This window comes from Lemur catta, chromosome 11 (assembly GCF_020740605.2).
Source record: "Lemur catta isolate mLemCat1 chromosome 11, mLemCat1.pri, whole genome shotgun sequence".
NCBI classification, from domain to species: domain Eukaryota; kingdom Metazoa; phylum Chordata; class Mammalia; order Primates; family Lemuridae; genus Lemur; species Lemur catta.
In genome coordinates this window covers 48,691,210-48,716,490 of record NC_059138.1, presented here as the reverse complement: position 1 = coordinate 48,716,490, position 25,281 = coordinate 48,691,210, and the positions used below count along the sequence as shown (strand labels likewise).

General features: G+C 36.2%; 1 protein-coding gene across 1 annotated transcript in view; it reads left to right on the top strand.

The window, feature by feature from the left end:
• Positions 1-25,281, top strand: part of ELAPOR2 (endosome-lysosome associated apoptosis and autophagy regulator family member 2) — a 72,116-nt gene that overhangs the window by 4,284 nt on the left and 42,551 nt on the right. Inside the window, exons 2-7 of the mRNA XM_045564548.1 lie at positions 8,200-8,395; positions 11,823-11,970; positions 14,744-14,830; positions 16,983-17,088; positions 18,055-18,207; positions 18,799-18,887. Of these exons, the coding sequence (XP_045420504.1) occupies positions 8,232-8,395; positions 11,823-11,970; positions 14,744-14,830; positions 16,983-17,088; positions 18,055-18,207; positions 18,799-18,887 (747 nt within the window). The 5' untranslated portion in view covers positions 8,200-8,231. The remainder of the gene's footprint in view (positions 1-8,199; positions 8,396-11,822; positions 11,971-14,743; positions 14,831-16,982; positions 17,089-18,054; positions 18,208-18,798; positions 18,888-25,281) is intronic.

Genomic DNA, 25,281 nt, shown 5'->3' with positions numbered 1-25,281 from the left:
GAGACTCTGTCTCAAAAAAAAAAAAAAAAAAAAAGAATAGCTACTCCTTCTCAATTTTGGTTTCTATTTATGTGGACCATTTTTCCACCCCTTTACCTTGAGTGTGTGCTGCTCTTTACAAGTTAAATTGTTTCTTGGAGACAGCAGATATTTGGGTTATTTTATTTTTATCCATTCTGTCAATCTATATCTTTTAAGTGGGGCATTTAGACCATTTACATTCAATGTTAATATTGATAAGTGAGGTACTGTTGTAGTCATCATGTTGACTATTACCTGTTTGCTTTGTATTTCTCCTCTTGCTGCTGTCTAGAGGAACCGTGAGTTTTTACTTTTGAGTATTTTTACACAGGTGTATATTGACTGTTCTCTTTGGTGTTGAGAGCTCTTTTGAGCATTTCCTGTAGGGAAGGTCTAGTGCTGACAAATTCCCTTAGAGATTGTTCTTCTGGGAAAGATTTTATTTCTCCTTTATTTATGCAACTTTGCAGGATACAGTATTCTTGACTGACAGTTATGTTGTTTAAGAATACAAAAATGGGACCTCAGTCCCTTCTGGCTTGTAAGATTCTGCTGAGACTTCTGCTGTTAGTCTGATGGAGTTTTCTTTGTAAGTTACTTGATACTTTCATCTCGTAGCTTGTAATATTTTCTCCTTCACTTTGATTTTGGCTAGACTGATGACTATGTGTCTTGGTGAGGTTCTATTTGCAATAGATCTTCCAGGAGTTCATTGAGCTTCTTTTAACTGAATGTCTAAATCTCTAGCAAGACCATAGGAATTTTCCTCCATTACATCCTCAAATAGATTTTCTATGATTTTTAGTTTTCCTTCTTCTCCCTCAGGAATATCTGTGATTCTTATATTTGTGTGTTTCACATAATCCCATATTTCTCAGAGACTTTCTTGATTTCTCTTGATTGTTTTTTCTTTATTTTTGACTAACTGAGTTAATTTGAAAGCCTTGTCTTTTGAGCTCTGAAATTCTTTCTTCTGCCTGGTTTAGTCTGTTTTTAAAGCTTTCTGCTGTATTTTGAAATTCCTTATATGACTCTTTCATTTCCAGGAGGTCTGTAATTTTTTGGTACTATCTACCTCTTTCATGAATTTTTTATTTATGTCTTGAATTATTGTTTTGTTTCTTTGTGTTGGTTTTTGACTTTCTCATCAACTCCACTGAGCCTATTTGCAATCCATATTTTGAATTCCATATGTGACATTTCAAAAGTTCCTTTTTGGTTGAAGTCCATCGCTGGAGAGCTAATGTGATCCTTTGGGGATGTCAAAGGAACCTGTTTTTTTTTTTTTTTTTTAAATATTGCCAGCATTCTTATGCTGGTTCCTTCTCTTCTGGAATCTCTTCTTAGCTCAAAACTGATAACTTTTTCAGCCTACTGTTTTCCTCTGCTGAGAATTCTGTTACTCAGAGTAGAGAAGGAGAGGTACTCTGCCTTTTGGCTCATGCTGGTAGGTACCTACTGCAGTGTTGCAATTTAGGTTAATTTGAACTCGGGCCCCTGGGAAGGTGATCGGGTACCAGTGGTGGTGGAGTAGGTTTGGTAATCCCCAAACTTGAGTCCTGCTTGAGTCCTTCTCTGGAAAAGTGTTCAGGCAGGAGAGGAGCAAATACACTGCGAGCTTGTAACACTGCTGCTCTTCTGTGTCTCCTTTTTCCCCTGTGGTTGTCACAGACCACATAGGTGTTTGGAGATATTTGTGTGGAGGGTTGGTCTGGTCCCCAGGCTACTGCTACAAGCGTGAGTGGGGGCAGGGCAAGTTCTGGTAGGAGAGGCAGATAGCTGTGTGGATTTGCTTGCACCTGGGTCCTCTGATGGCAGTAGTGGTGGGGTGGGTTCCTCTTGGTAGTGTCAGCAGGGGAGGGCAACTGTGTGGGTTTGCTCCCACTTGAGTCTCATGGTGGCAGTGGCAGTGGTGGGGGGGGCAAGGCCTGCTTGACAGTGTCAGTGGTGGTCGGCAGCCTTGTGCATTTGCTCCCACCTGTGTCCTCTGGTGGCAGTGGCAACAGCAGTGGCATGGGGACACTTGACCCAGGAGTGTGTGAGAGTACCTGGCCTCCCCACTCTATCACTGGCCTGGCAGTGGCAATGAGAAGGTGGCAGCAGTGGAGCTGGCCCCGGGGCAGATGCAGTGCTCTGGGGCTGGGCTCCCAGAATGGCACCAGCTGCAGTGCACAGGGCTGGGAAGCCAGTGGGACCCTACTATGTTCCCTCCCCAGAGCAATTCTGTTGTGTAATTTTCAGATCACTCTCTGTGTTAGTATGGAGGCCTGTAGGGGAGGAGAGGCCTTCTTGTAGCTCTGATTGCAAAGGCTGCTGCGGGCCTGTGGGGCACTGGGGCTCTCTCACCTGTCCTTTCCCCACACATGCACACCTCTCCTGGCCACTGCCTATCCAGCCAAGCTGGTTGCTCTACTTCCCTCTCCCTTGCCTTTGGTGCCTCCCATTGCCTCTCTGTTTGAATCCCAGTGCTCTGTCCCAGATGATCCATTTTAACTGGAATATCTACTTGCCTCTTTCGATACTCTGCGTGGGGACTGCATGTGCCAGCTGCCTCTAGTGCACCATCTTGGCCCTGGTCGGGGATATATATCTTCTTTGCTTTCTCTTTAAAATATTTCTGAATTGATGACTTCAAGTATAACTGTAACACACTATTTCCTAAATGAGGATGGTATGGTTGACATATCATAATTTCATTTGGTATCAGTCATAGTCTTGTGGACTTCATATAATCTTATGCTTCAGTATTTATAATATATAAATCAATAATACATATGAAGTAATATATAGAATCAAATATACTTGTGAATGTATATATAGATGTATGTATATATGTATGTATAATGTATGTAGTATATGTGTGTGTGTAATTTACTTTTGTATTTCTCATATAGGATATAGTGAATTAATGTGGCTTTAATCTGCTATGACTATTACCTATGTATATATACACAAGTTTATATTGTAATCTTTGAATAATTGGTTACAAACTTCGAATATTTGGTTGTCTTGGGTCAAGAGCGCCATGTTTAGACTAGCAAAAATACAATCCTTGGAAACAGAATTATTTTTGTTTTGTTTCTCTGAAATCTAGTGCTACAACCAATTTTTAATGGGCCTTAAGAAATAAGCAGAGTTATAATTAGACAAAATGGACTCTAAGAACTTGTACAAAGGACAAAAAAGGTCATTATGTAATGATAAAGGGGTCAATTCAACAGGAAGATGGAATATTTATAAATATACGTATAGACAACATCAGAGCACCAAAATACACACAGCAAACATTGACAGACCTGAAGGAAAAAACAGATAACAGCACAATAATAGTAGGAGAATTAAATATCTGACTTATAATAATGGACAGATCATCCAGACAGAAAAATCAATGAAAAAACAACAGTTCTGTAGACCAAATGGACCCAACGGATATGTATAGAACATTCTGCCCAGCAGCAGCAGAATACACATTCTTCTTCAGCACACACAGAACATTCTCCAGGATAAATCACATGCTAGGTCACAAAATGATTCTTGTAAAATTTAAGAAGATTCAAATTATTCCGAGTATCTCTTCTGACCACAGTGGAATGAAACTAGAAATTAATGACAAAAGGAAAATGAGAAAATTCACAAATACATGGAAATTAAACTGCACTCTTGAACAACTATTGGGTCAAAGAAGAAATCAAAAGGAAATTAGTTAATAATATCTTTAGACAAACAGAAATGGAAACAAAACATACTAAAACTTGCAGGATGCAGCGCAAGCAGTGCTAACAGAAGTTTATAGTGATAAACACCTACATTAAAAAAGAAGAAACATCTCAAATAAACAGCCTAACATTACATATCAAGGAACTAGAAAAAGAACAAACTGCAAAGCTCAAAGCTGGAAGAAGGAAGGGAATAATAAAGATTAAAGCAAAATGTAGCAAACCAAATTCAACATCACATTCAAAGGACCATACACTGTGACCAAGTGAGATTTATCCCTAAATCCAAGGATGATTTAACATATGCAACTCAATCAATGTGCTATACCACATTAACAGAATGAAGGATAAAAATCATATAATTATCTCAATAGATGCAGAAAAGGCATTTTTCAAAACCTAACACCTTTTCATAATAGGAGCTTTCAACAATTAGGTATCGAAAGAACTAACCTCAACACAATAAAGGTCACATGTGACAAGCTCACAGCTAATATACTCAATGTTGAAAAACTGAAAGATTTTCTTCTAAGATCTAGAATAAAGGCAAGATTTCTCACTGTCACCACTTCTGTTTGACATAGTACTAAAAGTCCTAGCCAGAGCCATTAGGCATGAGAAAGAAATAAAAGGCATCCAACTCAGAAAAGAAGAAGAAAAATTATCTTTGTTTTCAGATGATGTGTCCTCATATGTAGAAAACCTCAAAGATTCCATAAAAAAAACTATAAAAAACTGTTAGAAGTAATAAATGAATTCAGCAAAGTTGTGGGATACAAGATCAACATAGAAAGTTAGTTGCATTTCTATACACTAACAATGGCCCATTGAAAAAGAAATCAAGAAAAAAATCCCATTTAAATAGCATCAAAAAGAATAAAATACTTAAGAGTAAACTTAACCAAGAAGGTGAAAGACTTGTACATGGAAAAGCATAAACACTGATGAAAGAAAGCAGACCCAAGTAAATGGAAAGACATCTCATGTTCGTGGGCTGGAAAACATCACATTGTTAAAATGTCCATAGTACCCAAAGCGATCTAGAGAGTCAATGGAAATCAAACTTTTATCAATATCCCAATGACATTTTTTTACACAAACAGAAAGAAATTCCCAAATTCATATGAAACTCAAAAGACCCTGAATAGGCAAAGCAATTTGGAACAAAAAGAACAAAGCTGGAGGAATCACACTTCCTGATCTCAAGATATGTTACGTAGTTATAGTAATTAAAACAGTATGGTATTACATAAAAACAGGTATATAGACCAATGGAGCAGAATGGAGAGCCCAGACATAAACTCATGCATATACAGTTAACTGATCTTTGACGAGAGTGCCAAAGATACACAGTAGGGGAAAGGATAGTCTCTTCAGTAAGTGGTGTTGGGAAAGCTGGATGTTCATATGCAAAAGAATGAAATTGGATCCTTATATTACACCATAAACAAAAACCAACCCAAAATGGATTAAAGACTTAGGTGAAGGCCTGAAACTGTAAGACTCCTATAAGAAAACATAAGTGAAATGCTTCCTGACATTGGTCTTGGCAATAATACCTTGGAAATGACATGAAGAGCACAGGCAACAAAAGCAAAAATACACAAGTGAAAGTACATAAAATTAAAATACTTCTGCACAGCAAAGGAAATAGCCAGCAAAATGAAAGAATAACCCATGGGATAGCAGGAAATATTTGAATACCATATATCTGATAAAAGGTTAATATATAAAATGTATAGGGAACTCCTATAACTCGATAGCAAAGAAACAAAATAACCCAATTTAAAATAGGGCAAAGGAACTGAATAGATATTTATCCAAAGAAGACATACAAATAGCTAACAGGTATGTGTAAAAAGGTGCTCAACATCACTAATCATCAGGGAAATTGAAATCAAAGCCATGACAAGATATCACCTCACACCTATTAGGATGGCTGTTATCAAAAGAACAAAAGATAATAAATGTTGGTGAGGATTTGGAGAAAAGGGAACCCCTGTACACTGTTGGTGGGAATATAAATTGGTGCAGCCACTGAGAAAAACAATATGGATGTTCCTCAAAAAATTAAAACTAGAACTATCATATGATCCAGCCGTCCCATGTCTGTGTATACACAAAGGAAAGGAAATCAGGATTTTGAAGTGATAGCTGCACTTGCATGTTTATTGCAGCATTATTTACAATAGCCAAGACATGGAAGCAATCTGAATGTTTATTGATGGATGAAGAAAATGTGGTACATAGATACAGTGGAATACTATTCAACCTTAAAAAAAAATAAGGAAATCCTGCCATTTGCAACAACATGGATGTACCTGGAGGACATTATATTAAATGAAATAAGGCAGACACAGAAGGACAAATACTACATGACACCACTTTTATGATGAGTCTAAACAGTCAAACTCATAGAAACAGAGTGGAATGGTGGTTGCCAGGGGCTAGGGAGAGAGGGGAAATGGGGAGATAGTAGTCAAAGGGTACAAAGTAGCTGGGCACAGTGGTTCATGCCTATCTATAATCCCAGCGCTTTGGGAGGCCGTGGTGGGAGGATTGCTTGAGGTCAGGAGTTCAAGACCAGCCTGAGTAACATAGTGAAACCTCATCTCTACAAAAAATAAAAAAATAAAAAATTAGCCAGGTGTGGTGGCCCTGCCTGTAGTCCTAGCTACTCGGGAGGCTGAGGCAGTAGGATCACTCAAGCCCAGGAGCTTGAGGCTTCGGTAAGCTATGATTGCACCACTGCACCCCACCCTGGGTGACAGAGTGAGACCCCATCTCTATGGGAAAAAGCAAAACAACAAAGTGTACAAAGTTTCAGTTAGACAAATAAGTTCTAGAGATCTGTACAGCATAGTGCATATAGTTAACAATACTGTATTTTATACGTAAAAATTTGCTGAGAGGATAGGTCTTATATTGAGTGTTCTTGCATACAAAAAAATAATATATACAGAGGGCAGGAGAAAACCTTTGTAGGTTTTGGGTAGGATTATAGCATAGATTGTGGCAATAGTTTCACAGGTGTATACTTATCTCCAAACTCATCAAGTTGTATATATTAAATGTGTACAGCTTTTTGCATGTCAATCTTACATTGATAAAGTAGTTTTAAGAAAAAGAGTAAGTAGAGTAATAGTGGCAGTTTGAGCCAATAGCTTTTGTGTGTGTATGTGTTATGTGTGTGGAGGTATGTTTAGAAAAGTTTTTATAAGATAAAATGAAAACTGTGTTGTAATTAATTCAGTGAATAAGTAGACGAGTGTGCGTTTTTAGGTCTAATTTTTAAGTTACTTTTTCAAAATTAACTTATTTTTATTTCTGGCTAAGTTTTCTAATGTATTCTAAAAGAGGAGTCTACCTAAATGTGAGCCTTTGCAGCTTCACTTTCTACTGGGAGATCAGTTTTTCTTCATTGAATAATATCGAGGTTTTATTTTGTTCTTGTTTCTTTAATATGCTGATTAAAGGATTAGAAAGCCTTTTTCCAGATTTGAGTCACTAATACCACCCTGCATGCAGCCGCACACTTGGGGGACATTGATTTGTGTTTGTTGAATGAATAATAACTTAGCAGCAGGATTGCTTCTGTCTGTAACTGTATCAACTATTCTTCACATTACCCATGTCTGCTGTCTCTTAGTGCAGTTCTCAGAGTTAGCAGAGAACTTGACAGGATGAATCATGATGAATAAGGATATATGTTATGGAAATGACTAGGTTGATTTTGTGAATATTGAAAATATGGCTCATGGTTTCAGAGTGGAGATAAATTGTTTAGCTGTTGCACTGCTGTCCTGTTTCCTCCTTTGTATTTAGTTGTCACTCACTGGATCAGCATTTTATTTGGACTTACCATGTGCCAGATATAATTAGGAATCCAAAAAAACTGATCCTTGTTTTCTTGAAGCTCGAAGTTTCACATCAACTGATAAGTGGTGTATGTACACACACACACACACACACACACACACACTGGTAAGTGGGATACACACACACGTGTGTGTGCACATATATACATATATTAATGGAGGTATTATAAAAGAATACTGTAGTAGTATAAAGGGAGGCACAGCCCAATGCCTGGTGGGGGCCGGGGAGGTGGTCTGTCATGAAGAGGGTTGTTTTTTAGTTAACATATGTTTTCCAGGCATAGAAGGTGGGTTGGCTAACATCTCTGGGGAAGAAGAACACAACAACAAGCAAGAGGGTGAAATATTTTGGGAATGATATGAATTTTTTTATGATTGGAAGAGGGTGGGGCAAGGGATGAGCTTGGTAAAATAGTATGGGGCCAGACTGTGAAATGCACGTAGTGATAAGGGAGAGATTGGAAGGCTTTAGTTAGGGTGTGACATGATCAGAGTTTTATAAAAATAATCCTGGTGACAGCATGAAGGGGGAGAAATTGATGAGGGAGGACAGTGAGTAATGTGTTGTCCATTCTGTCTCCCAGCTTTCTCCTGTGCTTCTGGAGAGTATCTAGAAATGAAGAACCAGGTATGCAGTAAGTGTGGTGAAGGCACCTACTCCCTGGGCAGTGGCATCAAATTTGATGAATGGGATGAGTTGCCAGCAGGATTTTCCAACATTGCAACGTTCATGGACACTGTGGTGGGCCCTTCTGACAGCAGGCCAGACGGCTGTAACAAGTAAGAATCCAGAGCAGCCTTTGGATCTTGACTGAATGCTTGAGAAGAACCTAGTTGCTCTTTTCCAGAAAGGAGATGAGGATAATCTTGCTACTAGTTGGGATCATAGATAAGCTAATTGCAGAGTCATATTTTTGGACAATCATGATGAATAATGTAGCTGAGTTTTCATGAGGTTAAAATCATTGCCCTACAGTAGATACTGTATGCAAAAGTGCAATAAAGCTGTTAGACAAATGAATTAATTTTCTCGTAATATATTTATAACTAAACTAAGCCAGTGGTGTTTCTACTAATCTTTTTCTCATCTTTAATGGATAACTTTAGATTTTTTTCCTTTTCCTTTTAAAGGAAAAACACATAACCTTCATTTAAACACTTGATTATTTCCTCCTATAGGAGAGAGTGGGTTAAATACCTAAGGTAGAAAGCACCTTTGCTTAATTCCTACCTCTTTTATAGGGGATTATTAACTTTGCCTATGACAATGTTGGCGGAATGTTAAATTGTTTTGAAAAAACAAAACAAATGTTTATCTTTGGCTATACCCCTCCATGTTCTCAAGTATTGATTATGTCACATTTCCTTTCATGTATACATAGGAGAATTAAACTTTAGGCCTTTGGCTACCTTCTGACAAGAACGGTCTTTTAGGATCCCAAAATTTTTTACCATGAGCTAAGGATCCTGGGGAGTTATTTAGCTGTGCTAAAAGTTGTGTTTCCTCCTTCCTTCTTTCCTTCCTACCTTTCTTCTTTCTCTCCTTTGCTCTTGCTATCTAGTTCTTTCTGCCAAATGGCATTAATTTCTTTATTTTACTCCTCTCATAACAGGATTATTCCTCTAAATGTGTGTGTTTTCATAAAAGAGTTTCTTAGAAGAAGGTACTAGTAGGATGTTATGGGACCTCAGATCTTTGTTTTGGTGGGCAGGAGATATTTACATGACTTTTTTTTTTTTTTTTTACTTGGAGTAGCTTTTCATCAAAGAAATTGAATGATGAGCAGGAGTTTTTCAATATAGTGTCTTCTAGTGTAATTTTCTCAATGTAAATTTCAGTCTGCTATTACTATATTTATTTTCATTCCTTCCTTCCTTCCATTTTTCTACCCATCTGATCTTGCAATCTCTGTACTTCTTTTTAATTGGTTGGATCATACAGGAGATATATGTTGAAATTTATTAAAAAATTATTAGTTTTTCCAAATGGTTGTATTATAAATCTCACCAGCAGCATATTTGAGTTCTCATTATTCCACGTTTACCAACATTTGTATTGTGAGGTCTTGTTTTATTTTAGCCATTTGAGTGTGTGTGTCAGTGAATGAATCTCCTTGTGGTTTTTATATTTCCCTGTTGTATAATACTGTTGAACATGTTTGATGTGTTCATCGTCCATTCATCGTCCACATGTTTATTTTCTTTTGTGAAATGTCAAAGTGTTTTACTAATTTTCTACTTTTTTTTTGGTCATTTGATTATTGAGCTGAAGGAGTTCTTTGTATATTCTAGACATGAGTTCTTACATGTATATATTTGTATAATTTATATGAGGTCTATCTGAAAAGTATCCGGCCATTGTTAATATAAAGAGAATAGTTTGTGCAACATCGATGTAACCTGGCAGTCAGAGAGAGTGGACTGTAATGTGCCTGCATGAACAGTGATGCCTTCACTGAAGTAGTCAGTGGGGTGCTAGACGTTGTTGAGTGAGCATGTGTACCACGTGGCTGTCACCTTCAAAATGACTGAGCAGGTAGAGCAATAAACTGCATCACATTTTGCAATAAGCTTGAACATTCCTCTGTGGAAACCATTTGGATAATTCAGAAGGCTTTTGGGGACAATGCAATGAATACAGCACAATTAAAAGTTCTTCGAAGCACAAATGCTTCAACGATGGTCGAGAATCTGTTGAAAGTAATCAACAAGCAGAATATCTGAGAATGTTGAACATGTACAGGTTAGGTTAAGAGAGACGCTTGGGAGAACTGTGTGAGGTCATAAGGTGCCTACTTTGAAGGGGACTGAGGCATCATTGTCCTATGTACAATGTTTCTTGTATCTTCTTCAATAAATGTCTCTATTTTTCATATTATATGGCTGGATACTTTCCAGACAGACCTTGTATATATTATACACACATATGTATATGTATATACATTTTTGTGTGTATGTGTAATATTTTCTCCCGGTGTGTGGCCTTTGCCTTTTTCTTAATGGTGTCCTTTGATGAACAGAAGTACAATTTATCATTTTTTCTTTTGTTATGGTTAGTGTTTTATGTACCTTAGGATATCTTTGCTAACCCTAGGTTGTGAAGAATAGAAATTACAATATGTATTCTTATCATAGTGTATTTAGAGTTATTATACTTTTACATAATTTTAAATTTTACAACAGTATAGCTACATTTATAGTTTATACCCTCATCTTTGTACTTTTGCCACATATTTGGAGACATATTATAAACATTACAATAAAATGATATGTTTTAAATAATCTGTTGCTTTTTAAACAAACTTACTTAGGAATTCAAAGGCCAAGTCCATTACTGAGAAGAGGTTCATTTCTTGTGGTATATGGCTTCCTAAATAAATTAAGAGGTGAAAAAAATACAGCTTTATATGTTAACTTACATGTTTAGCATTATTGGTGCTCTTTCTTCCTTTCTGTAGATCTGTCATGTGTATGTGTTTATAAATAAAACTTCAGATGTTATTTGAAAGAATAATTCCACCTAAGGCTACTAAAATTAGTTGTCATCTATTTGATGATCAAATTTTTTGGTGAAAAATAATGGTTTCATAGCAAATTGATCACATAACCTTATAAAGATTTAGGAAGTCGTGTGCTGTTGTTACCAAACAAAGAATGAGGACAAGCAGTTTGAGGAAAAGGAAAGTTTATTCATTTGCTGGCAGACTCTCATCTTAAAGAACCATCATCCTACTTTTAAGCAGAAATACAGAGCTTGTAAAGGGGATTTTTAGCTTTGGACTGTTGTGGTTTAACTGTGGTTGGTGGTCCTGGTTGGCCTTATCTCTGGTGAAGATGACCTCATGCCCTCTGCCTGGACAATTCTGTCGAGCCTTTTCCTGTGGTTTAAAACAAAGAATAAGGAACATTCCTCTGCCCTTCTGATTACTGGCCAGGGCCAGAATGTGGGTTTTAATTCCCAGAAAGAGTGGGGGAGGTTTTAAAGAGACAACTTGAAATATATTTTGCCCTTTTTCAGGCCCTTACTTTTGTTATACCGTATGAAATGCACCTCTTCTCAGTTGGCCTCTGAGTTCCAAAAAAGCTTCTGGTGTTTTCTGCTGTACTCTGCTGATGGAACTGCTTTTGAATCTGGGTTACATAGCTTTATGAGTAGAAGTGGTTTCTGAACACTAACTTAAAATGAATCCTGGTTTTGTTTCCACAGCTCTTCTTGGATCCCTCGTGGAAACTACATAGAGTCTAATCGTGATGACTGCACGGTGTCTTTGATCTATGCTGTGCACCTTAAGAAGTCAGGTTATGTCTTCTTTGAGTACCAGTATGTCGACAACAACATCTTCTTTGAGTTCTTTGTAAGGCCTTTTATTTTCTGGAATTTACTTTTTAAGGGACATTCACGTAAATTTCCCTTAATCAGTTGTTCCCATTCTACTTTCTCCCTCCCCAGTTTTTGTGTTAACTGAACCTTTTGATGTTAAACTTTAATTTTTTCTATAATATTTTGTTTTCTGGTTAATATTGTTTACCTCTAAGATTTCACTTTGTGGAATAACATTGGGCATGTTTTACTTTTGGTTATGATCATTAGATGATCACTTGATTTAGACTTTTTGTGTGATAAATATTTTCTCCAAGACTCATTTCAACTTTATATTTTTATAGATACAGATGATATTTTGTTAAAAATATGTTTTTACCAATTTTAGTTTTTACTTAAAAGCTTTTTTCTCTTTACAATTTCAAATATTTTTTACTAGAATTATTTAAGTGTAATCATGGGCAATTATTTCAAAATTAGAAGTGGCTGTATGTTTCTGATTCTGTGAATTTTGTACAGTCTAAAGGAATCAATGGATGGGTTAGTTGATGTCTCTGGTGAGAGATGAAATAGCTTTACGGAATACAGGATAACATTCTAACAGAATAGGCTGTTAACTATTAAAGCTACTTAATGATATTTACAGATTAGATATGTATCTGATCTAGCAAATATTTATCATGGCAGTGACCTAAATACTTGAGAAAATGTTTTCAGATTGACTTTAACCAAACAAAGTGTGTGTTGTGTAAATAAATGGGAAACTATCTTGAAAAATTCTGGTTCTGATTTCAGGAACAAATGTCCTCAAAATTCTAAAACAATATAGACATTTCCAAATCAAAAGTTTGGTAGCAAGAAATATTTTTCATAAAAATATGAGCTTTAGAATTGAAGTCAAAGATTCTGGCTCTAGTTCCAACCCTGTAATTGTTAGCTGAGCAATTAAGTGAACTTTCTGGTCTTCAGCATTTCCTTCTATAAAGTGGATTATTTGACAATGTCTTTTAAAGAGCCTCCTAGCACTAATACCCTTTGATGAGTTTAAGATTTTAATCAACATTCAAACAGATTTACTTTTAAGCTACATTTTATTTGCTGAACACTTCTCAGAGTGAATTTCACTGGACATTTGGCAATATTACTAAAACTAAAATAGAGTTAAGAAATAAGGCAGTTATCTAATTGTTAGAATAAGCGTTTAGTATTGCCCAATAAATCATTTGAGAGCTGTCAGTAAGGGTATTTGGATGGTCAAAGAATCTTAAGGGTCCTTATCTTAAGGCATACAGTTTCATCACTTCCTTTCAATGATGCCTCTATTCTGGTTGTAGCCTGAAAAGAGATGGCAAATTCACCATCCTTGTTGCATTGATGTTTCAGCTTAATAGGTTGCAGTTTAGTTACTCTGAGGCTCAACACTTCATGATCATCATGCTAATGGTTAACAGAAAGGAAATGTCTGACAACTGAAAGATGCTGTTGTGCTCTGAGAGTTATACACGTGGGCATTACATATTTTAAGGCAATAAAGTAGGTAATTTTGGATCTATATGAAGTTTTCATTGAGCCCTCTCTTTAAATGATAAAACTGAAGCACTTAGAAGAATAAATGATTGGATCAAAGTTATGCCTTTACTAGTTACTTTTAGAATGAGTTAACAGAACTCAGGTCTCCAGAATGCCAGCAGAATGTCATGGCAACACATGGTGATGTCTGCTTTCAGCTATAAAAAAGCTTTCAGTTTATCCTCACACTGACCATTAAAAGTATATTCAGGGTCTTTATCTACTTTTAAATAGCTTAACACTTGCATTAAAATAGTCATTATGCTTACAATATAAATATGACTCTTAAATTCAAGGAATGTAAGTATTAAATATTTTAAGTAGCTGATATTCTCTGGTATTTGCATGATGAAAGGATCTATTTTCTAGTTAATATTGTCTTTAGAAAGTAGCTCTTATGGAGAACATTTTAATGTTTGTAAATTGGTCAGAAGGGTGAGTGAAGAAGCAAAATGATTTAGAGCTGAAAGAAGGAGCTATATCTTTCAGTGGAAATACAGATGATGAGATCTCATTTTAACCCTACTCTGTAACTGACAATTTTGCAATATTGGAAAGATGGCTGCAGGTTTTAATGTCTCTGTACTCTTTGTAGACCTGGAAAAGTAGTGTCTCAACCCCTAGGCACTTTGGAAGAATTGTCTGGAAAGCACAAGGTGTTTGGTGCTAAAGATGTTATTGGTAGTCATTTGAATTGGCATGGCAAATGATTAACATTTACACCCAAATAAACATTTGGGACTTTGACATAGCCACTTACATACAGATTTGGGTTAAGTCCTGGGAAATTGAAAACAAAGCAGATTCTATTTATTTTTAATTTAAAGTTTTACTGATGTAAATATTGTAAAAAAATCAACTTTAGTTTTATACCGTCGGGCCTGCGTGGTAAATGTAGTCTCTTAAAATATTTTGATAAGTTCAGTAGATGTTTCATAATGACTTGATTTCCTTTCTGTGCATTGTCAGTGTTAACTGTTCTCCCTCCCCGCCCCACCCCCGCCTCCCTTAATGGGTTAGCCTTTTTGTTACAATAATGAATATGGTTTACTCGGAACCACTCGCTCATGTGCAGTTGTTACTTAGGCTCCAGAGATCTTGATGTGTTTACTTGGAAATTATTCATGCCATTGTTTAGTGCATATTGAAAGAGACACTCGCAGTCTGTGCTGGGTGCAGAATTTAATTGTAACCATTATTCAAGAAGCTTTACTAGAGCCCTTGTATTTAATCCACAGATTCAAAATGATCAGTGCCAGGAGATGGACACCACCACTGACAAGTGGGTAAAACTCACAGACAATGGAGAATGGGGCTCTCATTCTGTAAGTCTCTTTCTGTTTTTTCCTTCTCCTTTCCCACCAACTTCATTCTTCTCTTTCCTTTTTCCAACTTTTTCTAAAAGTTTATTTTAAGAAAAGAAAAGATTAAAATTGTCTATTAATTTAGATGATTTCCAGTTAGGGAAAAATTTGCCCCTAAGTTTTATAAACTAGGATACTAACTTTTAGGTTTTTTTTCCTGCCTTTTTCTTTCTCCTTAGCTTCCTTTCCCTTTCCTTTCCCATCATGCTCCAACTTTCCTCCATTTCAAATGGGCATTGTCAAGAAAGAAAGCTATTCAAAACTAATATACAGAACATTTGAGTATGTAAGTTTACAAATGTCCCTGTCACATGTGATAGTATCAGTAGCTTTTGTCATTCATTGGAAGGATTCTTGAATTCCTTTTATCTAAAATTCTCTGCAGTATTTCCAAGTGATTTTCAAGCTTGTTTTATTGGGTATTGTGCTGTCTCCATTGTGGGAAGTTCTGAGTATCACAAAATTTATCTATGTTTGGAGCCTGAACCTTCTTCCTACATATTTGCCACACATTTGTCAAAATTCTACCTTCTCTGGTCACATCCAGTAAAGTAACTGTCTACTTCTCCATAAGACATCTCTTTAAATGCTTGAATGCAATTAATTATCAGGTAACATGATTCAGTGAATCTGTTACTGTTTGAGGTTCTGCCTCTTTGGAGTGAGACATGGGTTTAAAATCTAGCTCTGGCTTATAGTTGTGTTCCTACAGGCTATTTGGGAACAATCTTGCAGGATTGAATTAGATGATGTATAGGAAGGGCGTAGTGCAAGGCCTGCAATATAGATTGAGCTCTGTATCAGTAAGTGACCATCCATCCTTGCCTTTGTGGTTGTAGCAGGTGCCTCATCCTTGGGTCATTTATACACTGTACCCTTTCAGAGTATTTTTTAAAATCTGTATGCCTCAAAGTAATATTAATACCACTGAAGTTCCATTTACCTAAATACGCGGTCAGCTGGGCTTTGAAGGTACGAGTAACCCTTGACAAACAAATATACTTTCTTCACTTGTAAAGTCTTAATACAAGGGGAAAGTACTTAATGCACTACTTTCCCGTAATGCACTGTTTCCCTGAATATCTGGCAGGGTGAAATAGTTGGGGGGGTGTTTAATTTTATACTGGATGAACTTGACCAGCCAGAGACTGCTCAGAAGAATAAAAAGGCAAATGAGAAAGCAAGGAACCCTTAAAATTAGTTCACTTACCTGCATCAGCAAGAAATTTATCAGAAAATTAGTTGGATTTTATAATTAGAAAAATGTTCCAGGGGCAAATACTAGACAGTCAGAGTTAAATCAGGTTATCCTGTAAGAACAGTCCTATTTTTTCTTGTTACTGTTGCAGTATTGTTTATTATAATACATAATTTTTAGAAGAAGCAAACTCATTCTGTTACCTTTTTTGTTTTCAGAGCTGAAAGATCTACTTATGAATAGTGCAACCTATAAATATACAAGAGGGCTGATGGACTTTTACCCTCTAAACTGAATCTCTTTTAAATATGAACCAAGACTTCATGAAATGGTTTAAAAATAATTTTATTTTTGTTCAAACTTGAAGATTTCTTCTCCTTCTTTATTACTATATTTTGTGGATTGGCAAACTTTTTTTTTTTTTTTTTTTTTAGAAAATGTCAACTTCTGCAGAGCTTAGGTCTGAATTAACAGTTGACTTAAATTTTTGGGTTTTGGCCAGATGTGGTGGCTCTCACCTGAAATCCTAGCACTTTGAGAGGTCAAGGTGGGAGGATCACTTGAGGTCAGGAGTTTGAGACCAGTCTGAGCAACATAGTGAGACCCCATCACTACAAAAAATAGAAAAATTAGCCTGATGTGGTAGTGCATACCTGTAGTCCCAGCATCTCAGGAAGACTGAGGCAGGAGGATTACTTGAGCCCAGGAGTTTGAGGCTGCAGTGAGCTATGATGATGCCAGTGCACTTAGCCTAGGTGACAGAGTGAGATCCTCTCCTCCCCACCAAAAATTGTAGGTTTTAAATTAATAGTGTTTTATTATAATGCATTGAAAAAGCATGTAAGGGAATAGCTTTTGGGGTATGGGAAATAGCATGGTTTATCTGACCTGAATGTCTTATGTTTCTATTTACAGGTAATGCTGAAATCAGGCACAAACATCCTATACTGGAGAACTACAGGAATCCTTATGGGTTCTAAGGTGGTCAAGCCTGTGTTGGTAAAAAATATCACAATTGAAGGTATTTCACAACAATCTGTTTTAGAAGTCATCTATCACATCTTTATAGTTAGTTAAAATATTTATTAGAGTTTTGGTTTGGCTGGCTGAAGGGTTTATAGGACAGAAATTAATGTGTTAGGCATCATACAGGTCTAGAGACCCTGTTTTTATTCCCAGTAAGTTTACTATTATTTTAGTTTTTTCCTTCTACCCAATAGAAATATCTATTATGCCAAACACTGAGCTTACCCAGGGAATTGATAATCTGGTCACTGCTATATCCTTAAAAATAACAATAAATCTCTTGCCCTATTTCTTGAATCTCTTATGCCTGTCTGAACCAACTGGGTAATTCCTGGCCCAGGAGAGCAGCTGATAAACCCTGTCGTGGTTCATTCTCAATTAGGGGTATTTTTAATTAAAGAAGTGATTCTCCTTTATTGAAGTTTGACTTACATTCTAATACATTCTAAGTGGGCTTGTTCCTATGAACATTGTGTTAACTCATTGCTCATTAGGGACATCTGCTGGCAAGGACTGGAATTACAAGCCTGAAGGCGAGTCAAGCCATTTCTAGGGTCTGTTAGTTCTTACGTGTGACCAGAGCAGTGGAGAGAAAGGGAGCAGATTATCACAAGGATCACAGAATAGTAGGCCCACAGAATTGGAGGGGACCTTAGGGTTTATCTCATGAGTTAGTGGAGTTGTCTTTTGATAATTCAGTTTATACATTTATTATATCTCTGTGAAATCTCAGTCTCATGTTTAAGTGTTTGCCATACTTACCGTGTTTAGTTCAGTATCTATCCCAGTTCTTTGCACACAGCAAATGATTTCTTAGTGCTGAATTAATGAGATAGAGGATTTGGGCTGAGCTTACGTCTAATATTTCTCTCTCACCTCTGGGTAGAAGCAGCAAGACATGCTGATTTGCTTGTTGGTGTCTCCTTCTCCCCCCTAAGCTGTGTTTTTCATTACCCCGCAGGGGTGGCATACACGTCAGAATGCTTCCCGTGCAAGCCAGGCACGTTCAGCAACACACCTGGTTCCTTCGCCTGTCAAGTATGTCCCAGAAACACCTATTCTGAGAAAGGAGCCAAAGAATGCATAAGGTGTAAAGAGGACTCCCAATTTTCAGGTAAAACTAGTTTGCATTCTTTGTTTTTTCTTCTAAAGTTATGTTGGTCAAGTGTACATTCAGCAGCCAGAAGTTACACATACAGTGTGATGGCATGGTGAGCCAGATACCAAAGCGCTGAAGTTAATCGATATTGAATGGATAAAATGTGACATCTTATTATTCCTTTCTGCATGACTTTCCCCTTTGTCTGTGATTTTTTCTATCCCATACCCCACAGGTAACTGCTGTAGATATGTTGACACTGATCTAAAAAAATTCATACTTTTAGATGATTTACTGGCATAGAGATATATTTAGAAGCTTTTAATTAGTTGCAAATTTCCAATGTACAGTGATAAATGGAAGAAATAGAATGTCTTCTAGGAAAAACTATGATATGCTCCATGTGTATCATAGAAACATTTATTATTGCTCTAGGGAAAATAACAATGTAGGCATTTATTTTCTTTGGGCCTACCTAGTTCTACCTAAATTGCTCTGGTAAGGTTATTTTTACTTTTAAGTTTGTTTTTTTGTGGTTTTGATTTTTGCCTTTTCTTAGAGTCATAAAGGAATCGACCCATTTCTGAAATGCTTTTTATGTTGCAGAGGAAGGATCCAGCGAATGCATAGAGCGCCCTCCGTGTACCACAAAAGACTATTTCCAGATCCACACTCCATGTGATGAAGAAGGAAAGGTAGCAGCAGTGTTCAGTCAACTCTGTTCCCTGTTTACCCAGTCCTCTTCCTGATTTGAGCAGACTCTAATTTGTTCATGAGAGAGATTTATGACAAATATATGTAAGTGTATACAGGAAATTTAAGAGTTTAGGTTCTGAAGGCCACCTTCCTGTCTTAGAATTTCTGATCTACTACTTCTGGGACAAATTATTTGATGTCTCTAAGTCTCAATTTTTTCATCTATAAAATGGGGATGATGCTATTAATAGTACCTACTTTATAAGGCTGCTATGAGAATACAGGAGCTATTCAATATAAAGTGCCTAGCACATAGCTCAATGAATTACTGGTATTTTTTAAAAATAATTTTTATTTCAACATATTAAGGGATACAAATGTTCTTTTTACATAGATGAATTGTGTCATGCTGAAGTCAGGGCTTTTAGTGTGCCCATCACTAGAATAGTGTTCATTATACCTGATAAGTTTTTATCCTTCATCCCCCTCCCACCCTTCTTAGTTACCAGTGTCCTTTATACCACTTTATGACCATGTGTTCCCATTGTGTAGCTCCCATTTATTAGTGAGAACATGTGGTGTTTGTTTTTCCATTCCTGAGATAATGTTCTCCACTTCCATCCAACTTGCTGCAAATGACATTATTTCGTTCCTTTTTATGGCTGAGTAGTACTCCATGGTGTGTGTGTGTGTGTGTGTGTGTGTGTGTGTGTGTGTGTGTATATATCACGTTTTCTTTATCTACTCGTCAATTGATGGGCACTTAGGTTGATTCCATGTCTTTAAATTGTGAATTGTGCTGTGGAATTTCTGCTATTTTTAGCAGTTATATTTTTTTCAGAAGTAATAATGTCAGGATGAGCACAGCCTTAAAATGTGTGCTGTGACTCACAGGATAGAAATATCTTCTAAGTTCTCTCTAATTATTTGGCTACTCAGTAGGTTTTGTCAATAGGAGCCATGCAGCCATAGGCTATTCAGTTGTGGCAGATTACTGTGTAATTGCATTTAGAAAATACAAAGTAATTACCATATAAACGGCACTTAGCGAGAGGAAAAACACACACATGAACTCTGCAGTTGACCCACCATTCTCTTAATTAAAAAATTAGCCTCTACCAGCCTATGTTAGAGAGGGGAAAGTGAGATTAAAGTGGCTGCTATGCGGCACTCCTTATATATGTTTGTATCTTTGAAATAATGACGTTTATTTTCTTGACTTAGTTTGGAAAATACATATAGATGTCAGTAAAATTATTACTTTTCTTAATTTTACATCCTTAGTTTCTAATCTATATTTTTATACTTGTATAATTATTAATCGTACCCTTAGGTCCTTAATTTTTTTTTTTAAGGAATATTCTTTTGAATGCTTAAGACCAAGTACATTCTAGTTTAAGTTAATGGGAAATTTCAATGATAAGAAGTACAGCTATTACTTTAATAAGAACAGTAACTCAAACTAACAGCTGTTAACTGACAAGGAGTTGTAAAATCAGGTCTTAATGACTCTATAATAATGGCCAAGTAAGCACTATTTCTATTTAGAAAATGGATGGAGAAAGGTATCACTAAAGTCGATTAAAAAGTAATTTAGATAATGTTTAGGTAAATTTATCTTAGCTAAACTTGCCTTATTAGTATGTAAGGCAAAAGCAAATGTAGTTTATTCTATATAATAATCATTAATTCAGCATTACTGAAGCTTGTATGAATGAGATCTAACATACAATAGGATCTCATCTTGGCTATAATGACAATATACAAAAACTATATTTTTATTATGTCAATGAGTAGTTTATTACATCAATGAGTGTAATGTCAATAAATAGTATGAAAAAATCTAGTTGACCTTGGTCTAACGGAAGTAAGACCATATGTTAAATGTGTAAATGCAGAATACACCCATTTGGACATATGGATGCACCTGCAGGCATGCTGTGTACACACAGATGCACAAATTATGTTTTTCTCTTGAGTCTGGGTGAACCCTGACCATGTTCTTGGTATACAAGAAAACAATGTACTAGGACTCCATAAACTCAGTGATTTTTTTTTTTTTAAGAAGGGAATTAAGCCATTTCAAGATAAATGTTTCTAGCTGCAAAAGTACACAAAAAGGCAATGAGAACTTAGTGAAATAATATATATAGTGAAGAAGCTTAGATTGCCTATGTGAATCTGAGATTTTTTTTTGTTTTTGTTCCAACATTTTTGTTTGCTCTGGTTTCATCTTTAAAAAATGTATTTTATTCTTACTAAGAATAGCCTGGTGATTTGCCAGTGGCTTAATGATATTTCCCTGGTTGTTCAATGACTGTGTTTTGGTTCTCTTTGTCCTGTTATGCTCTCTTTGATCCTATTTTTCCGTAGCTTGGAGAGGATCAAATTGACTGACAAGGAAAGCAGCTATTGAAGTATATCTATTCCAAATATTATCATTTATATGACTCAGCAATGTTACAAGTTTAGATTGCTTCTTGCCTGCAGGGAACGTTTTTCAGGAAAATTTTAATTGGTAATTGAAACTATTTCTAATCCTGAGAGACTCTCATTAATATCATGGAAAATGTGGAATGCCTTCTCATTCATTCTTTTAGTAAATCTTTACTGAGTACTGGTTAAATACAGAGTCTGGGGCGATGAGGACAGAGCTAAGGATAGAAGAAAAATGTCAATATCTTCATAGATGTAGAGCAGTGGTCGTCAAACTTTAGTGTGCTTCAGACTCACCAGGAAGGCCCTGTCCCAGATTTTCTGATTTAGGAGGTCTGGAGCAGGCTCCGAGAATTTACATTTCCAGGAAGGTCCCAAGTAGTTCTGATTCTGCTGGTCCAGGATCTCAGCACTTTGAGAACCACTGGTCTAGACTGTAGAGGAAGAGATAGTCAATCAAAGAAAATTAATTATTGTTTCTAATTAGTCTTATTGGTACAGCAGAGAAGTCTGAATTTTCTGGGGATCTGACCCAGTGTGGGAAGAGCCTAAATGAAGTATATCCAAATAAGTACATGTAAGCACATGTACAAATTCAGGGCTTGAAGCTTGAACTCAAAAGAATACTGACCAGTGATACTAGGCAAGTGTTCATCAAGAGAAGGCGTGTTTTAATGTTAGCAGGATATTTGGTAGAACTTCTCATGATATCCTTACGGATAAGATAGAGAATTGTAGACTAAATGATATGGTTAAGTGGATATATGACTAATTGAAGGACCATATGTGAAATGTTTGATTTAATAAATGAATATCAGCTAGGAGTGTAGTATCAGGTATTTGCCAGAGTAATATAAATATAGCAAATTATTTATACATATCCTAATTCATGCAAAGAAGAATATGAGTCAGTTGACTTATTTTCAACATTTTATTTAAAAAATCATTAACTTTATGAGCACATTAGGAGTATGTGTATCACACTATGAATCAAAGATGAGAAGAAATTTGATTGAAGGATCTGGATATCTATTTTTCAAGTGGAAGGAAGGGCACCATGGGATGGAAAAATCATGGTTATCTTTGTGATATTTCCTGCTTATTTCAGAGATTGCATCTCTTTCCTTTGGGCATTAATGACACTTTGTGTTTCTCTTGGAGATGATAATGATGAGATAATAACTATAGTAATAGTAATGATAGTATTAATACCAGAAGCAGCTATCATTTATGTATTTGTGTACATACTTACTTCATATGTGCATATGCATATATTCAAAACATTCAAACATTGCCTCTAATTTCTTTTAACAGCTGTGCAATTTAGACATTATTGCACCCAGTTTGTAGATGAGTAAACTGAGGCTTAACGAGATTAAGTAACTTCCCTAAAGTCATAGCTAGTAAGTCTTAGGGGTGGAGTTTTAGCCCAAATTGTCTGTTTCCAACTCCAATAATCCTAAATGATTATTTTAAATATTTGAAGAGAAATTTTAGAAAAGAAGAAATAGACTTTTCTCTGTTATTCCGTATGGTAAAATCAGGTGGATTTATAGAAGGTAAATTCCAGTGGGATATACTGATGTTGTGACAAGGAGAGCTGCCCAGTTCTAGAATGGCACCTTGTGTCAAATAGGAAGCTTTCTGCCAAGGCTTAAAGAGTGCCTGGGAGGGAGGAAGTTTTAGAAGGGAGCCTTCTAGGAGGAGGGGTTAGACCATACAACTTCTCCATCTCTGAATCTAGGAAATTCATGAATCATAGAGAGTTTGCTAGTTTTGATATTAGATTGTCTTATACTACTTTTGCCCTTTAATTATCTTCAATATTACTAATTATCCCAAATGCTCAATGTCTAACATAGTACTTCTGAATTACAAAGCAGGAGAAAGGTGTAGGGGATATTTAAAATAGTGTATAAAGGGATATGGTTCTTAGATTTGTCTTTCTTTGTGCAAGATTTAAGCAAGTAAAATATACTAAGTTCCTTAATTAGGATAATGGGAAAACATAGCATTTCTCAGAGACTAGAGATTTCTGAATTTTTTTAAAATAAAAATTTCCAAGTAGTCTCGTTTTACCATCTCCTTTTAAAAAAGACAGCTTTACTGAGATAAAATTCTCATACATACCATTCATACATTTAAAATATACAATTCAGTGTTTTTTAGCATATTCACCACAATTTAATTTAGAACATTTTCTTGCCTAAAGCCTTGGTTAGAACTGCCAGTAAATTATTAACTTCCCATGGTGTCTTCCTCATAAAGGAACATGATGATGAAGGCTGTTAAGCATTTAGAAAGGGGAGAAGGAGGTCACCACATGGGAAAACAAAAGCAGCAAAGCCTTCATAGAAAAGGAATCTGGGTGAGTGCTGATATGTAGTTGGTAGGCTAAGGACCTTCGTAGAGCAGCTATAGATACCTAGCATGGCTTTGAAGGAGGGGTCAGACACAAGTTGGCAGAATGGTGTGGGTAATTCCAAGAGAGGCAAATGAGTGCCCAGTGGCTTGCAGGCGGAAATGATCAAGGTTTGGGAGAGGCTGGGAGGCAAGAAATTGCCTGCTTGGCTGAGACCTCCTGAGCCAGAACATCATGGAGCACAAGGCAGCTGGGAGGCACGTGTAATTTAGCTCTGATGAGTTCAGCCAATCTATAAAGGCTTAATATGTTTGTGTATTGATATCCAAAGGAAGAAAACAGGCAACTATGGACAAATCCAGTCTGAGAATTTGTCTAAATTTTAGTGTTCACAGTGTTGGATTTTATTTTGATATGACAGGCACCTCCAATTGGTACCTCTGTGTGTTTTGTAAGATGTATTTTTTTCATGCTTCATATAAACACACACTGGTGCTTTCATTATCTTAATGGTAATCTGGTAAATTTTGCTCTGTTAGGGTATTGGTTTCATGAAATATTTCATAATTTTGTCTCAACTTGTACAGAATGAATTGATTACTCATTTTTCACCTACACTGTGAGCCACCTGGTGCTAAATATCATTAATATTATTATTATTTTTCCCTAGTCAGCCAGACTTGAAAGCATCTGTCCCCATTAGAAAGAGAGGCAGAGACTGAATCTGCCATGTGACACAAGAAGCTTTGCAAACAAAACATTTATGACAGACCATTCAAAATTTGACTTCTAAGTTGGGTGCACATTTTTTAATTTCTAAAAATTTAGTTTGCTTGCATTGAAAGTCATGTGGTTAGCTGACTTCTCAAAATGTATTTGTGTATTCTATTTTTCACTCTTACCAAACCGACTCCCATGGACTTGATGTTACTTTACCATTTATTAGTTGTGTATGACTTTTGGGCAAGTTCTTTAATCGCTCTCATCTGGAGTGTTTTCTCCTTTATAAACTTGAGGATAAGAACATGTTCCTCCCAGAGTGGTTGAGAAGATTACATGGAGCACAGCATCAGCACTGGCCTTCCTCCCATGTGGGAAGTGACTATTCCCCAAAATGCAGTAGCTCACATATAACTCAATGCATTTTTTGTTAATGTAAAAATAAATCATCAAATTAGTGAATTGACTACAAGGATTTCAAATTTGTTTTTATACTTGTTAAGCCAGAATTTTAAAAAGACAGTCTCCCAAATATAATGATGTTTTTCATTTGCTTAGATTCTCTGAGTTTTAGAGTGACTTTCTTGAGGGGTGTTAAGAACCCCTTCTGGATACAGCATCTAATTTACTTTTACAGCTATTTAGGAAGCCCCAGCAGGGGTGGGCATTATTTTACAGATGGCAAGAAAGGCAGATGTGAAGTGGCTGGTTAAAGTGTATCATGACATAAGCCATCAAATGAATGTGGGAAAAGAGAGCTGTAAAAAGGACAAAATTTATAAGTCTGCTGAGACATTTACCTTGAAACCATTTTATTAAGCATCTTTCTTCAGGTCAGGTAATCTCTTTTTCCATAAGAATACTTGAGAATGAGA